We start from the raw sequence: 17,664 nt of genomic DNA, 5'->3' as shown, positions 1-17,664 counted from the left end.
CTTCTGGCACTGTCACTAACACAGGTTGAAAAGTAACTGTTTTCCTTAAACAACTCTCGTGCATACTGGGCCACTTCTTGGGTGCAAGCCTCAAAACCCCCTTTATTCCAGGCACGGACATCTGTCCAATGGGGGTGTAAGTCACAAGCTACACACACATCGTCAGACACGTCTTCGGTAACTAAAAGTTGACGAATCTTTTTTTCTTGTTGAGGTCGAGAAGTATCCAGATGAAAACGTAAGGCTTTGAGCAAAAGGAGTCTTTCGTGACCATTTAAGGCCATTGGGGTGGTAAGTACTGTTCGTAAAGAGTCCACAAGGAATCGACTGGTAAACGAAATCCCAGAAAACAAGTCACTAAGACACACACTATGCGTCGTCCCAGATTGAACGGATACCGTTCTTGTAATAATTGATGGTAATGATCCACGGTTTGAATATGGTCATTGAGTTCCTTCCACGGAATCTTTTCAATCACGCGTGATAAAAACATCGGCATGACAGCCTGTTTTTATATTCTCTTTTTTTCGGATGCAATACACGTACTGTCTAGCCAAACATCTTCGTTCTCCAGTTGGAAATTTAAATGCTCCAAACTGTAACCTACACTTCAGAGTTCGTTTAGAAGTTTCCTCTTCCGCTAAGTAGATTCCACGTAAAATATGTTGGTAATCCTTTAACTTGTCTTCCTCAATGCGTTGCACTAGCTGAATCTCGAAGTAACCAAAATGATCAACACGTGGATCATCGGTGGCTTGGAAGTATTGAACAAGGTCTGACCATTGAAACAATTTCTGACGAATCAGTTCTCTTATACCATTCAGGTACCACTGGTTAAACATCTGGTGACGTAACGGATGCAACTGTTCTTTACGCTTGACTTGTATTTTGACCAGCTCTCGGTAAATGCGTTCTCTCAACTCCACAGGCAAGCCCAAAATGTTCTCTTGTAAAGTATCCATAAGTATATACACTGTTTTTGGAATCCCTGGGTGGTGGCCAAGAGCCTCGTTTACCTTTGTGCCTGATGTAATATCCACTCATAACCAGTCTTCTTATACTTTGGAACAGAGCATAATTTAAAAACGGATGAATAACTTTGTGTTTGCGTTTCACTTGTATTTTGATCAGTTCTTGGTAAATGCGTTCTCTCAACTCCACAGGCAAAGCACGAATGTTCTCTAGCAAAGTATCCATGAATAGGTCATACTAAATCCTCTTTCTGACACAAGAAATGTACCGTTTGTACAGACATGTTTTACTTTAGTGTCGAATTTAAATCGTTTCATCACTAATTTACACATTACAATTCGTTCAGAAGTTTCCTCTTTCACTAAGTTGACACTGTGTAAAAGATGTTGGTAATTCGTTAACTCTTCCTCTGGAATTCGATGCAGTAAGTTTACAATGTAGTAGATATAATTATCAATACCAAACCAATTCTTTTTAAAACCAGGGGGTCGTTGATCAATGTCTGTCCAATGGAACACTTTCAACTCAATCAGTCCTTGTATAGCATTCACGTACCAGTGGTTAAACATCTGGTGACGTAACGGATGCAATTGTTCTTTACGTTTGACTTGTATTTTGACCAGCTCTCGCTAAATGCGTTCTCTCAACTCCACAGGCAAAGCACGAATGTTCTCTTGTAAAGTATCCATTTAAATATATTGTCCAACTTAGGTTAAGTAATGACAACTGGGAGACCATCGAGCATGTTCCAGGTAGGCTGAATCTTGCGGTTCCCAGTGGTGAAGTGACACACCGCAACTGAAGCACTTGACTTTATCTCCTTCGCCCAAGTAGTAAAATCCGGCTCTGGCTAATTCTTCGGGGGTCGGTCCTCCCAGATACTTAGGCCATTTTCCTTTGAACGATTGAAAACGATTTTCAAAGTTGCAGTATTCAGACAAACGCACAGGGAACGAATATTCGTCTTTCACAGGTTCGTTTCGATGAGGGTTGGGTGACATGGACAGGAGTTTGCTCAGGGCTGGATGACATCCGTAGGGGGGTAGATTGAAGATTGACATCCACCTTTAAAACGAAACCCAGTAAAGTGTCCAAGAGGACGAGCGGCATCGCTTTCACATTCCTCAGGTTTGACACGCACAGCATCACTTTCCATGATAGGGGTAGTGAGAACAAAGTTCCCATGATGCTTTACGGCATCGCTAAGGTCACAGCGTACAGCATCGTTCCCATCCCAAGGCTCACAATCGCATTCCACTTCAGAAGCCCCAAACTTGAATTGTGCATTTCTGAACTTGTTTTGTGTTTATCTGAAAGTATTCATCTTGTTCGCTTGGTCTTGGTAGTCACAATGAACTATGGATGTTGGACATTGTTCCTTTTTATATACAGACCAATACCAATATGTCCATACGGCAAAGTAAAGTGATTGGGAAGTCGCACTCGCTTCTGGTACACGATTTGATAGACTTTTTCCAAGGGTCGACTGACTTTGTAGTGGGTGGGTAAACGTACAATCTTATTGGGCTGATTGGTGGTCACCTTAAAGTGTTCATCTTCTCTAGACTGCAAAGCTTCTTTCAATACGCCAAAGCTGACCACGCGACTGGTACGATAATTCAGAGTCAATCCTTTCACTTTACACTTCGTGTGCACTTCTCCTTGTGGGTCCCGGTATTCGCAGCCGTAATTTTTGGGACCGCCACTGACGAAACTTAGAATCTTGACTTTAGGACGTTCGGTGCCATGTTCCGTATAGTATCTGAGAAGAAACTGTCCATCGTATCCGGAGAAATTGTGAGCCATCACCGTGGCATGACAATGACAATCTCCGTAACGTTCGATGTCCTCTTGGCTCCACGTCTTGTCGATGGGGTCGATGACCCATCGGGCGAAATCGGCTAGCGTCTTCGGTCCTTGAAAGATTTTTTCAGGTCCTCCAGGAATCTTGCTGCAGTGAGGGCAATGACTGAAAATAGGTTCTTGAATGCACTTTTCGCGCGCTCGATGAGCCACGCAGAAATTAGGAATGTGAATGCCAGTCTCTTGCATGCATTCCAAATCGAAAAAGATGAAATTGCCTTTCTTCTTGTGTCCATCCTCTTTCTCTGGTTGGGGTTGGTATTTTTGAACGTAGCATTGGTGTTCCAAGTCCACGATGTGATGACAAATGTGACATTTTTTCTTTCCTGAACATACGTGTCCCTTGGCATTATTGGTACATATGCCTTGTCCACACGTGGGGCACAATTTCAGCAGGTGACAAGCTCATTTCTTCTGTGAACCTTGCGTCTTCAAATGCTGTTCGTAACAGGCAGGGCTGACAAACGTGCGCAGACAAGTGAAACAATGCACTGGTTCTTGTCCTTCGCTCTGACAGGGTGGAGAGGCCAAACATCCTGAGCATTTCGATCCACAATGCTTGTGTTGCTCTCGATTGTTATAGCCATAGTCACATTTCTCACAGTAATAACTGTATCCCAGGAATCCGGTGATAGTGGTAATGGTATCGAAATGGTCATCGTGATGATAGACGTGAATGTATTTTCCATCCTTAAAGTCTTTCCCTCGAAACAACAGAGGCCTACGCATTTATTGAGGGTGCACTTTCAAGGTGTAGCGTAGAGCTAGGGCATCTTGCAATTTTTGCATTTCAGGAATGCCACAGGGTGTGTCTTTGGGCAAGCCAGCTTGTTGCAACAGAAGTTCTGCTTCGTTTCGTTGTTTGGCTCGGTCCGATTGTCGAATAGTTTTCCAAGTTCTTTTCCATTCTGCCGTGTCGTTCTTGTTGGCATAGGTTCGTCCCACCACGATAGCCCTGGCTAAACACATCTGGTCTTGAGGGTTGTGAATTCGGACGAGGCTCTTTTTGGTGCTGCGAAGCTCGTCCACCAATAACATCTTTTTGCTTCCAGTCCCTTGAGGAGGAGAGACGTGGGTCATGTCCAGTGTGGCTTTTCCATCGGTGATGTCAAACTGGTCATTGGATTGTTGTACGTGTTGAATTTTGTCCATGACTTTGGAAGTGGTCAATTCTGCAGGGGTGCTAAACTCGATCCAGATAGGGGATTTCAAACCGTCGTGTTGCATGGAAAGTCTCAAACGATCGTCTTTTTTGGGTTGACATTGTCGCTTGAGTGTGGTGAGCAAAGAAGCCCACATGTCAGTGATGAACCCTTCTGCTTTCTCTAACGGTACTTCGGACTTGAAATCTTTAAACTTCACCGTGTATTTGTAAGCCGTGGTTCTAAATTTTCTAGAGGGACGCTTTTTCGTCGCTCGAATGTCATAGTACTTTTCAGGGTTGACTAAGGGTGGTGAACTTTGTTTAGAGGGTTTGGATTCTGGTTCACTCATGTCCTCTTCAAAATCACTGGCATGAATTTGTGCCAAGACTTCAGCCCTGGTACGAGGCGATAGGTCACGTTTCTGCCTCTTACTTTCTTCTTCTTCTTCTTTCTTCTCAAATGAATTGGATCGTTTCATCTTGTAGCAAAACGTCAAATGACTAAAGTTTAAACACCATGGACTAATTTATAGTCCTAGCAGACCAGCGTTTATAAAGGGTATGTGTCTTGTCCTTTCACTATTCATTTCACTCTCAAATCGAGCACAACGATGGAAGAGACTAACCAGATCGAACGTTTCATCAGAGCGTTGCGAAGGGTCATCCGAAAATTTTCTTCAGACCAGTCGTCGGACTACTCACCTTCCTTTCGAGATAAAAGTCAAGATACTTGCTATATCTGTCAGAAGAAAGGGCATTGGTCTTCAGAGTGTCCAGACCGTCAAAAAACAGGGGTTAGAAAAGACAAAAGTCAAGATACCTGTTATTATTGTCAAGAAAAAGTACATTGGTCTCCAGATTGCCCAAAAAAGAAACAAGAGGAGTCAGAAGAAGAGAGGGATTCTGAAGAGGAAGAAAAAAGACAAGTGAAAAAAAAAGAAACAGGAGAAGAAAAGAAGGGAAGAAAGTGAGGAGGAAGAGGAGGAAAAGACTGTGACGGTGAAGAAATTCAAAAAACAGAGAGACTAAACAATGAGACAGAAGAAGTCTAAGAACTTTGTAAAGTGCTCTGTTGTGAATTGTGAATTGGATTGTAAATATTTATAAAAGAATAAATTAGGTATTAAAAGGTAAGTGTCTTTGGGTTTTGATTTTAAAATAAGAACGTACACTCACACACTCATAAACACGTACTATAGGGGTACAATGGTTTTTTGTTTTTGAGTTTGAATGGATGTTGGCAATTGAAAGTCTGTCTCTTTTCGAGAGACGAGGGTGGCCCTGAAAAGGGCCTTTTTTGGTGCAGGGGTGAGTTTAAGCTATCAACTTTAACTGTCTTAAGCCTTTTCCACGGCCAAGGCCTACCTCTGGACTGCGTACTGTTGATGATGATGATGATTTGCTTGAAATCACTAAGGCTGGCACGGTAGGCTTAGTCACAGGGTTGGAGTGTTTAGCTCGGGAAGGTCGTATTCTCTTCGGTCGTGATAAAGAAGTCTGATACATTTGTTTCAGACTTCTTAACTCCGCTAAAATGTCTAACAGTACCGTGACCGTTTGATTTTCACACCCTTGTTTCTTTGATGCTGCTTCTTCTTCTTCTTGTTTTCTTTCTTACCTCTTCTTCTTGCTGCTGTTGCTGTAGGAGAAAAGCTTGTTCCGCTTCCTTTTGCTGTTGTATAAATTTCTCCAATTCTTCTTTCTATCTCTGTCTAAAATTCTTCACGTGCGGTAATGAAGGAGACGAAGGTACCGGAACAAATTCTTGCGAAGTAAGAAAATCCACAAAATCCCAATTCACCTCTTCTGAAAGTAAGTCCGGGTTCCCTTGGGTGGTCTCCACTGCTGGGGCACCCCAATTTATCGTTTTCTGAGTTTCCGTCATGTTGAAAAACTGTCACATGGATTGACTGCACACAGGCGCTAGCGAATCTATATAGACCACGTGACGTCACAGACTGCTCTCTTCCGATTGGACGTGGGCTGACTGAATTTTGTAACGCGTGTTTGGATTGGTCAATGAACTCAATCGTTTCAATCCTTCCTCTACCTATAAATAAGCGCAGTTCACTGCATTGATTCACCTGTTCTCGGTGCCTCAACATGTGGACCGACGTTCAGTCTTCTACGCTTGTGTCTTCGATGATGTTCAGGACGGACATACCGATGTATGTCCGATCCAAGTGGACAGTTGTCCATAGGACCGACACCAGCCTATGGATACGTAGGATTTACGTGGTGAGGTAAGGATGCCTCAAAAGAGTTTTAGTCTATGGACCTACCATTAGACGAAGCCTAAGACGAAGAAGATGCTGCAGATGCCCTTTATGTTAAGGGCATATTAACATAAACCCAAAGGCCCTTTTCAGGGCCACTCCAATCTCTCGAAAAGAGATAGACTTTCAATTGCCTACCCTTTTTTTTATTTTTTTTATTTTTTTAAAAAATCCCATGTTAAATTCCCCTTGTCCCTAGAATTGCTATTTTTTTCCCCATGTTAAATTCCCATTGTCCCTAGACAGACCCACACTTTAGTCCCATGTTAAATTCCCATTGTCGCTCAACAAACCCAGGGTTTTTGCCCATGTTAAATTTCCATTGTCGCTAAACAAACCCAGGGGTGTTTTTAATGGTAATTCCCATTGTCTCTAGGGTGCCCCACTTCACTATTCATGTATCATGCGTTAAAAAAATTACGTTAAACCCCAAACAACAACAACAACAACAACAACAAATTAATCCATTCGAAAAACTTTCGTGAAATCATACTCCATTTAAAGAAGAGTAGACCTCACTGACTACGCAAAAAAGTAAAGGGCTTTTCGGATTTAATTGCTATCTCATGTATCGTTTTATAATTATCCTCATGAAGTAATCGAGTACGACATCTTTTTAAATGTTTCTTTCTCTTTATTTTTCCTTTCACCAGGACCTCACACTTGGATAAAAAGTTTCCCAGTCGCTGCTGGAATACGACAATCGCCAGTGAACATATCTACTAAGAAAAGTGTTTATGATGACGACCTTGCAGCAAACCCCATCAAGATCTTATACCTTCCTGAGACTAACATGGAGGTTGTCAACAACGGACATTCCATACAAGCAAACGCAACAGAAGAATCCGGTCAGTTTTCTTTTTTGGGGGCGGGTGGGGAGACACAACAAATATCCTTTTATTATTAGATACAAGTATATCATATAAACTTAACCGTCGTAGATGAAATCTTGGGATGATACCACAAAACGCTGGTGTCATGATTCGTTTTGTACGGGTATTGCGTAAAATGTTAGGCACCATCCTAAAGACCATTACCTCATGTATCTAATTTTCCTCTGTCATCGCATTACTTTATATCGCACTACCGTTGAAATAAACCCATTAACCCAAATTACGCCGTACATTTGAAATAAATCCATTTGCCCATCGACCCAAATTACACATTGAATTTGAAATAAATCCATTTGCGCTATAACTAAAATTACGCTGTACATTTGAAATAAATCTATTAGCCTTACAACCCAAATTATGCATTATATTTGAAATAAATCCATTAACCCTTAAACCCAATTAAAGCGTTATGCTCTTACGCAATGCAAATATATTAAGCATGCGATACTTGACAATTTAAATTTATTAAATTATGATATACAACACATGAGTGCTTGAAATTTGAGTTGACATGATAAAATGGGATAATTATCATTTTATACATGACAAATAAGTTAACGACTACATCTGAAATATGATTAATATAATATTCCAACGACATGTGATGTACATACTTCTCCGACAACACTTCATTTTACAGGGTATTTAAATTGCTACCAAAAAAAAATTTGTAAGATTCTTTTGATAGGTGTTTTGATCATACTGTCAGCGTGACCTTGTATGGCACGAAAAAATAATAAGTAGTATACGCCATGCTTTATAATTAAAATCAAACCTATTCAAGATCCAGAAAGACGTATCGCAGAGACACACACACACACACACACACAGAGAAAGAGAGACAGACGGAGAGATGAAACGTATAAACGCCCTTTGTGTGCTAACAAAAGACGTCTCAAACTTCAAATACTGTTTAAATTTGTGAAGATTACAAAAACAAATCATACAATCTGGTGAAAAAATGTCTCGTGACTGGGTTCTTATATATATATGCCTGTATATAAACGTTCTAAGGTTTACTATATCAGTGTGAATGCTGTACGTTTTCACTGTTCGCCTGTCACAAAATGTAGAAATTAAAAGTAATTGGGGATATTTCAAAAATAAATTACAGTTTGATGTGAATTCTGCAGTTTGTGGATTCTACAAGTTTCTTTTGTTTTAAAGAAATCAAAATACACTTTGGTGTGAATTCTGCAACAATTTTTTCTTACCTTTTTCAGAACAGCGGTATGTCAGTCGGTAGAGTGTGTGACACTTAATCCGTAGGTCCTGATATTATGCCAAGGCGCACGTGTGCGCAAATAACGGTAAAACAATATGAGTTTCCGCACTTGGAAAGAAATAGTGCATGAGAACTCCAGCTAAAGTTCAGAGTCGCGCATATAAAAATGCACTATATGCAATACTTAACTTTCAAATTACTGTGAAAATAAACTGAATAAATAAGAATCTAATTTTAAATTTTAAAAATCGAAACAAATTAAGGATTCGTTTTTGATCAAAATCCTCCGGCCAGTTTCATAGTTTGCAAATGTAGGTTACAATATGAGTATGCTTAGCATTTCCGCAATAAATGTTTTTCGCCTCACGCCACCCCAACCCCTACCCCATTTTGCGCATGCGCGAACTTTAGTCCATTATGGAAGGTGAGATTATATACAAGCATGGATGAGCGAAAAATTAGTTATTCTTGTTAACTCCGAGTCATTAGTGGCGCTGGTGTGCAAAGTTAATGGCACAACGAGGAAATAGAACGGGAAAGTGAAAACTTTCACCAAACAGAGGAAGATAATTTTAAAAATTGTCTGATGCCGGGTTAGATGAAACGCCAAAGAAGAAACCAAAATTTGATGCAAAGTTTTATATGTCTTGGTTGCTACGGTACAAATTATTACAACACAACGCCAAGGCCGTAGGTATTTTTTTTGTGTGTGTAATATTTGCAAACGTTGTGGGGTAAAATATCACATTTACGTTGTTCGGCTGTTTGAATAATGATGTCGACTCTTACACGACACACCCTGTCACCCGATCACATGCATTTTGGAGCGAGATAGCCATATAAACAGTGAACTGTAGAAAATTTTACAAAACAACTATAAAGAACAGTTTCCTATGTATATGGCCTTTCACAGGGCAGGCTAAGAAAGAGAGTTCTCAGCACAGAACACTATTCATACACATATGAGGAACTGATTACGTTCTTAAACGATCAACGGACTAAGGCGTATACAACTAGAAGTGGCATCTTGTGAGAATTTTAATTTCACTAGAATGTTAACAGAGTGGAGTAGATTAAAGACAAACGGATATTGAATTTTTGGCTAAATAACGAATTATGGCGATCCCCCTCCCCCGTTTTTATACTCCCCCACTGCCTTTAGACAAATTCCTGTCAGCATCTCTGAAGGTCGCAGGTTCGATGTCCGTTCAGGCCAATCCATGTCGACAACCTTGCTGTGTCCTTGGGTCTTTGGAAAGACATTTATTTTCATTTCTAAGCATGATATAGCCTATGCAGTGTTTTGGGTGCAGTTGAAATCCACAAAACATAAATAAATAAACAAATATAACTTTTATTTGTTTCGTATTTGTTCACAGGCCAAAACGTAGTTGTAGACATGTCAATAAGGTTTCATAAGAACCAAACAACAAACGGGTCCTGACATTTAGATAACAATATAAATGTGTTTTTAACACACGTCATTACTGATACCAGACATTTCATGAATATTTTTCGTTTCTAGTGATTTCAGGCGGTCCTCTGTCCGGAACCTACAGACTACAGCAATTCCATCTACACTGGGGCGCCACTGATGATGTCGGCTCGGAACACACCATAGACGGCACGTGCTACTCAGCTGAGGTACTGAGTTTTAAGTCCCGTTGTTGAAATCTTGTACAAATCGTGAAACAAGCAAAACACTAAACTAAATGTTGCTGATTCTGCATAACATCTCTTCTATTTTTACTTCTGAATGACATACTAAACATATCTTGTGGACCGTATACTACTAAATGTGTACATTGTTTCTATGTGATTTTCCCTACCAAATCTACCGGGAAACTTTACACTATCTCCTCTAGAAAAATTTGGTCCTTCATGGAATTCATCGCAGTATAGCAAAACTACATTGTGCATTACTGCCGTCCTCATTGTTACATGTATGTATGTATGAATGTATGTATGTACAGTAATACCTCGAACATTCGCGAGGTTAGGTTCCATAACCAGTCGCGGATCAGGAGGAATCGCGAATGTTTGGTACGAGTCACTAAAAATGCTAATAAATGCTAATTTCTAGGGTTTAAACCCTAAATATGACCCAAATCATGCTCCCAAAGCACTTTAATTTCATTTAAAAGTTAGCTTAATACATTACCCTTAAAAAGAGAAATAAATGGGTGACGTAAAAATAGAGTACAGTATCGCCTAATGGGTATTTGCCACACTAGCGCATTTACAGTACGGTAAATGTATACTAATGTTACCCCTATACTAATTCATTGGCTGCCGTTTTCTTTTGCACTCACAGTAAGGTAAAACCAAGTAACGAATGGGACTGTAAACTTAATGACTGACGTTTTCTTTGTCATTGACAGGAAGGTAAACTAGGTAAACTTCATATGTCACAGAAGTCATATAACGAAGGTACAATTCAATAAAATAAAGAAAACGTGCGTAGAGGGTACCGATGAAAATTTCGCGAATCCGTGAATTCGCGAATCCAGAAACGCGAATGCACGAGGTATTACTGTATATATTATTATTCACAGTTCTTCGAACGGAGTACATGTACTTTCAAATGGGTAAAAGGGTACAATTTTCACACTAAATAAGAGAAATCAAATCAAATATAACTGACAAAACATATAGTGCATTTAAATATACACGATACGATGAATGTATTTCCAGCTTCATCTAGTCCATTTTAACTGTAAGTACAAGTCTTTCGCCGAGGCTGTGGACAAACCTGACGGTCTGGCAGTATTTGGTGTAATGGTTAAGGTATGTAGTCTCTCAGTTCGTCTGTCTATCTTCGTATCATTTTATATATTTGTCAGGTTTAGTCATTCCCATGAATCTTATTTAAAAGATCGAGAAATATTGTGGTATCCTCCGCCTGTATTTTACTACATCGGCTCCAAAATCGTTGCATGGAATTTCACGAGACTTTAAAGCTATGTTGTCCCTGTGGTTGTCATCCTTGGCTCACGCCTCTAAAGTCCCTTGGAGAAGGTCAGGGTTAAAATGTACATAAATTGTAATTACAATGAAGTTTCAGATATTTTCTGACCAAAATTCTTATATATAAGGATTTTCGATGACAAGCCATTGCGGTTGATCTTGTGTTTATATTTGCAGATATCGCAAACAAACCTTATGGTCTGAAATGATTGTAAATGTTTTTATATTTGTAACAAATTTATAAATTCTTTATATATGAATAAATATTACAAAAATGTTATTATACTGGTTTGTCTGTTTATCTGTCAGTCTATCAAATACGAAAGCTTAGATGGTTATCGGAGGATTATCCAGGCTGACTATGTGCTGATTTTTCCTCATTATACGGATTGATAATACAACATTTACCTTCCAAAGCTTGCATCTGGTTCTTTATGCCATATTAATAAAATATCAGGCATTGTAAGTTAGAGAGTGGAATTACAAAAATATACCATGAAAAAAAATAGACACGTCTAGTTTTGTGCTATTTTTATCCATTTACCTCGTGATCACCTTTACATACTGAAACTTGTTCCATAACTGCAGATGAAGGAAACCAGTTTTGGGATTTTTTTGTTGGCTTGATTTTTGCAAACTGTCTGTGGTCGTCATGAGTATTTGCGTGTAGATGGTTCTTGGGGGTACTTTCTTGTCGTCTTCCCATCACTGTAAATGAAGCCTTCTTTTCTTGGGAAAGAAATGTGCACTATATTGTAAATGTAAATGAATTTAAAATAATACAACTTTTAATATTAATATAAGGCAAATCTAGTTGTGGCCCGTAACATCTCATTTTTTAAAACTACTGAAGAACTTGGAACATTGTGAAAAATGCTTACAATTTAGAACATTAGTGTTGGCAGTGATCGATTGCTTACTTGTCTTTTGCTTGCTTTGGCAGATTGGTAAGGAGCATGCTGGATTTAAGAGTATAACAGATGTAGCAAGCAAAGTTTCACACAAAGGACAGTCGACAAAATTGTCCAATAAATTTGATCCAAGCTGTCTTCTGCCAGGTAATATTATACCATTACTGACGTTTTTGAGGTGAATATTTAGATGTATTGAATATCAAATGATATCAGGTGATACATCTAGAAATAGGTCTCACAGTATTCGTATAATAAAGATTATGATCCCCACGTCTTCTGAAACAAGGGTGGCTATTATGCTATCCGGAATACCGAATAGTGCGTGTATGTGTGATTCATGTAGTGCATCTCCTACATTGTTTGAAATGGAGACTTCGGTCTTTGGAATTTGAATGGGGATCATCTGCAAATATACAAAACGTTATGAAATTTAGATGCATGCTCGAGTTGCAGATCTGCTTGTAAGACCAGGTCCACTGCCCCAGAAGCAGTCTGGTCTCCTCAGGGTAAAGTGCCTATGATTCACATTCATCATTGTTAGACTGAATATGGCATGACGGTAAAATTCCCAGTCATCACCTCTTCAAACAATTTTGTTATCGAAACAAATAATAATAATCACCAACACCATTCATGTGACCTTTAAACTTGTTTTGATAAAACTATTTTTGACGGCAAAATATGCAAGAAGTGCAACTGTGTTAGCTTCAATTTAGATGGTCCGGGGAGGCAACTCGCGTAACTTCACAGTACAATTTTCGTGTTCATATAATAACACTTCCGTTACTGGGAATCAATGCTTTGTTTTGTTCATAGCATTACCAAAGTGGCCATTCATTCTTCGAATCGAAACAACACTATATTCTCAGGATGAGACAACGTCTGTAAGTACAGGTAGACTGTTTTCGTACGAATATAGAAACGTAATCAAGAAAGAAAAAGTAATCTTAAAAAGGCAAATAATGCATAAAATGTTGTATTCGGTATGACATTATGAATCTCCTGATTATCATTTCCTTGCACAATAATGCATTGTCTGTCTGTTCGTCTGTATGTCTGTACGTTCATCCGTCCAATCTGCTGCTGGATCCGAGATGTAGAATGGGCAGAATGGATGTTGTAAGAGGCTACCAATAGAAGCAAAAGCAGTTTTGGTTCGATGGTAAGGGTGTCGAACTTGTAACTGAAAGGATGTGGGTTTGAATCCTGCTGTATGATCACCACATCAGCAATGCACTTTACTCCAATTGCCTCGACACTAAATAGCGTACTTGTGTTGCTGTACCGTAAAACATCGAACCAAACCATCCATCCCTCTGTCGATTTTTGTGTGTGCCTATATAACACACATATTTATTTTGCATTTACCTGTTTCTGAATTTCGAAAGTCAAATTTTTTTCTACACAGCTGATACATCAAACTACTGGACGTACCCAGGCTCATTGACAACCCCGCCTCTGTACGAGAGTGTCACGTGGATCGTGTTTAGAAAATCCATCAAGATCTCCAGAGAACAGGTGAGTACCATATTGTTCACTTCTCCAGTTTCAGACCTTAAAATATACACAAAGAATGTCTGAACCGGGACAGAGCTGATGAAATGTGTATAAGAGAGCTTTTAATACATTTTAATTCTTTGTGCTGATGAGCCGTAAATCACCCTCAAGATGTAAATGAGAAATCTTATAACTAGTTGCTCATGAAGCATACGTAGCAATGCTTTGAATTTCTTTTCGTTACTTGTAAGCTTGTGATAGTCGATGGAAGTCATGGTTGGGTTATGTTATTTAGTATGGTGCATCAAACCATTATTGTACATAATGACGCTGTTCTACGTGTCGTATCTTAGTGACATAATTTATTTATGCCATTTGTCATACAGAAATAATTCCTCTTAATTAACAGTTATTGTAATAAAAATGCCTTTCTTTCTCAGATTGAAGCACTAAGATCCCTAAAGGACGAAGAACACGGTGGCAGACATATTGTAAACAACTACAGGCCACCGTTACCGCTCGGGGACAGAAATATACGTTGTTCATGTGCGAGAGAATCTTAATTCCTCTCCAGAAGGCAGATGCAGGAAATATAAAACTGTTTTTATTCAAATACGGATGAACGGAGAAATGTCTACTAGATAGCTATCAACATATCCAAGCTGCTAAGTTCCCTTCCATCTCTCTCTCACTCACTCACTCACTCACTCACTCTCTCTCAAAATTAGCCTGATGCTTATTCAAGGGATTTTCTGTAACAGAGATATATATATATATATATATATATATATATATATATATATATATATATATATATATATATATATATATATATATATATATATATATATATATATAGATGTGTATGTATGTATGTATGTGTGTGTGTGTGTGTGTGTGTGTGCGCGCGTGCTTGGGTGCGTGTGTGTGTGTGTGTGTGTTTCATATACATTTGTAATCATTAATCAGTTCTTCGAATTCCAAGTGTTCAAAAATAAAATTACAACTAATGTTTCTAGACACGCTTGTATTGCTAATGCTTGGGTGTGGATCGCTTAAACATTAAAATGTTTACTCTGATAGTGGACGATTTAAATACATGTACTAAGACGTTGAATTCACAAGATAAAGTGTTGGGCCCACGTAATGCCATTCGAACATACTTCAGTTTCAACTAAATGGCCATATATTTAGATTAGAAGGAATATCCATGGCTTAAAGGCAGAAAAGAGGTTTCCAAATATCCGTTTTATTTTTTTTTCTGTCAGTTAAAATGTTGTTCTGCATTAATGGTGTGCAGCCTGTGTTCTTATTTATTTTTGCGGGCTGCTGCAAGAATGAATTTAGCGAAACATTCTGTTGCTGACATTAATACATGCACTTAGAAACTTTCTCAACATATCTGACATAGAACAAGAATTCTTTAATTGTAAGAGTTGGCATGATACACGTCAACAAGTCAAAGCAAATACCTGACAGACGATTAATATATACTTGTATATATTTCTTTACTATTAGTGTCTTTGGAAATATGCGTATTGCAACATCAAGGTCATCGATATTCAAGGTCATCGGATGTAAATGAAACGGTTTTATGTGCAATAGGAAACAGCAAGTTCAGTAAAGATTTTGGTCAGTCATACAACATCAGCTTGATTATTAACTGCCTTTTAATTAACATATGCGCTACATACGGAGATATGTAATTGTTATATAATGTCCATATATTGAGACGATGGCTGCGTTTTATGTTTGTAAATAATTTATCAATGGGAACGAGGAATTGTATTTCTATGTATTTTCATGTTGATTTTCAAAAGATATATTCGCTGACTTTTTACTTACATGGTCCGGTCTTTAAAGGCATATAATTAACAGTTCTTTTGTAAATATAATTGTTTATACACGTGCTTTTGTAGACAGTGTACGGTCAGTATTTAAACTAGATTTTAAATGTATATAAACTTGACTTTTAACATTTTATTTAAAGGATTGTAGTCATAAATATTTTGAGTAACTTTAATAGAAAATTTAATGCTACAGCCTTGCGCCTTTCATTCTGAGTACATGGGAACTATTTAGGATACGTTTTCCTAATATCTAATGCTTTCGCAGATATGATTACGGTTGGTACTCGCTTAAACAACAGAGATCCTGATCTGCCAAAGCATAATGCGGCTGCAGACCAGAGTATATGTTGTTTGTTGAACTGAGTCTTCCTATCAAACTGCACAGATCCAGACGTACCAGCGTATTATGTGAGGCAGATCTGGGTCTGTACAGTTTAAAGTTGGATTCGAGTCATAAGCAAGTACGTTCGGTACTTCACATTGAAGCTTGTTATGAATAAGTACTCTATGTACTTCTAATAGATAATTGGAATACAATGTCTAAATTTCTGAAATAAAGAAAAAATATTAGAAATTGGTAATATATTGTGTACAGTTTTATACACATCGATTAAGTTTTTGCAATTCTGTAGAGTTTATCTGACGATTCCTTTGTGTAATAAGAAGAAAAGAACTGGGGCATGTAAGATTGTTTATGACACAGTACGTAAGATTTTCTGGTACACAGCATGAAAGAATATTGTTTCTCATGAGAAAAGTTTAGCAGTATTGAATGATACATTTTAACGTTGTATTGGTCTATGTCAATAAAAAGGAAATTTAAAAATCATTTATTTTACTTGTTTTTATTGTTGATTTTATATTTCATATTATCATTATTATTATGGTGTTGTTGTTGTTGTCCTTGCTGCTGCTAATAATAACACTTCATGGTGATGACGGCGATAATTGTGACGTTGACTTACCTAGCTTCCAAACAGAAACATTGACCTCATCGGACATATTTCTTGGGGCTGGGGTGGGGGTGTTGCTTTTGCTTCTTTTTATAGGTGGTGCCAAACAAGGAACTATTGTGGCAATAAAATCATCAGTGACTTTGGAGATGAAAATCTTTAAATTCTCACCGATTTCTTTTTATAAATATTTTCATGCATTCCAAAACTAAAGCTAAAGTAAAAGCGTGATGACCATTCCTCACACAACTTAGAATTTGCAAAACTATCAATATTATGACACTCGATTTAAAATTTTCTTCTTTAACAACGGTAATAGATAGTTTGCAGAGAAACCTCACTTTGTTTTGAAATTGGGTCTTTAGTTCTTCTTACATCATTTATCTCATGCAGCGTTCAAGAATGTCGAGGCATTGGTATTTCAGTGGTGTAGATTGCTCAGTAGGCAAGTTTGGTCAGATTCTAGAATGAGAATAAGGGATTGGCTTGTCTAGGTGGAACTCTAAGGGATTGGCTTGTCTGGGTGGAGCTCTAAGGGATAGCAGCAGGGGGGGCGAATCGGACATTTTGTCCAATCGTTATTTTGCTTAATTATTACTTTCTGCAACTCAACGATCTAGTGTCGTCAGCGCCTGGTAAAAAAAAAACGACGACGTCGTTGGGGGATCGTCCAAACGTCATTTGGTTTAATTAACACCTTCTGCGCGCCGATCCCCAGCGTCGTCAGCGTCCGGTAAGCACATCGACGACCGCGTCGATGTCATCGCCCCCTCTGCTGCTAAGTGGTTATTTACAATGAAAATTATTTACAACTAACCGAATATTTGGTCAAGTCCAATACGATATCGTGTCCGAGGATCATGTAAATTTATCGTTACGAATCCATGTGGGGTCGACTGAGCATGACTAAAAAAGTTTCGAAAACCATTAAAGTCCATGTCACCGCCGCACCATGTCTGCCAAATATTTCGTAGCGTGTGTGTATCAACGCCGTTGAATACAGCAAGAATATTACAGTTGTCTCTAATTACTTTTGGAATCTGAGTGTATCGTTGAGTGACATATATCACGTCAGTGTTTTTATGCCTGCCTCTGGAAAATATCCTAGCT

General features: G+C 38.5%; 1 protein-coding gene across 4 annotated transcripts in view; it reads left to right on the top strand.

Annotated features, from left to right (window-relative positions):
• The window catches only part of LOC149787353 (carbonic anhydrase 2-like), a 143,563-nt gene extending 127,133 nt beyond the window's left edge, over positions 1-16,430 (top strand). For all 4 annotated transcript variants that reach the window (XM_089977929.1, XM_089977932.1, XM_089977931.1 and 1 more), the window contains exons 3-8: positions 6,909-7,103; positions 9,899-10,017; positions 11,068-11,160; positions 12,284-12,398; positions 13,663-13,772; positions 14,192-16,430. In XM_089977929.1, coding sequence (XP_089834055.1) covers positions 6,909-7,103; positions 9,899-10,017; positions 11,068-11,160; positions 12,284-12,398; positions 13,663-13,772; positions 14,192-14,314 — 755 coding nt within the window. In that variant the 3' untranslated portion in view covers positions 14,315-16,430. The remainder of the gene's footprint in view (positions 1-6,908; positions 7,104-9,898; positions 10,018-11,067; positions 11,161-12,283; positions 12,399-13,662; positions 13,773-14,191) is intronic.
• Positions 16,431-17,664: the final 1,234 nt, after the last annotated feature.

This window comes from Sinohyriopsis cumingii, chromosome 12, assembly GCF_028554795.1.
Source record: "Sinohyriopsis cumingii isolate HCF-2022 chromosome 12, ASM2855479v2, whole genome shotgun sequence".
NCBI classification, from domain to species: Eukaryota; Metazoa; Mollusca; class Bivalvia; order Unionida; family Unionidae; genus Sinohyriopsis; species Sinohyriopsis cumingii.
Note: the sequence above shows the minus strand (reverse complement) of the source record. Positions and strands in the feature narration are given on the sequence as shown.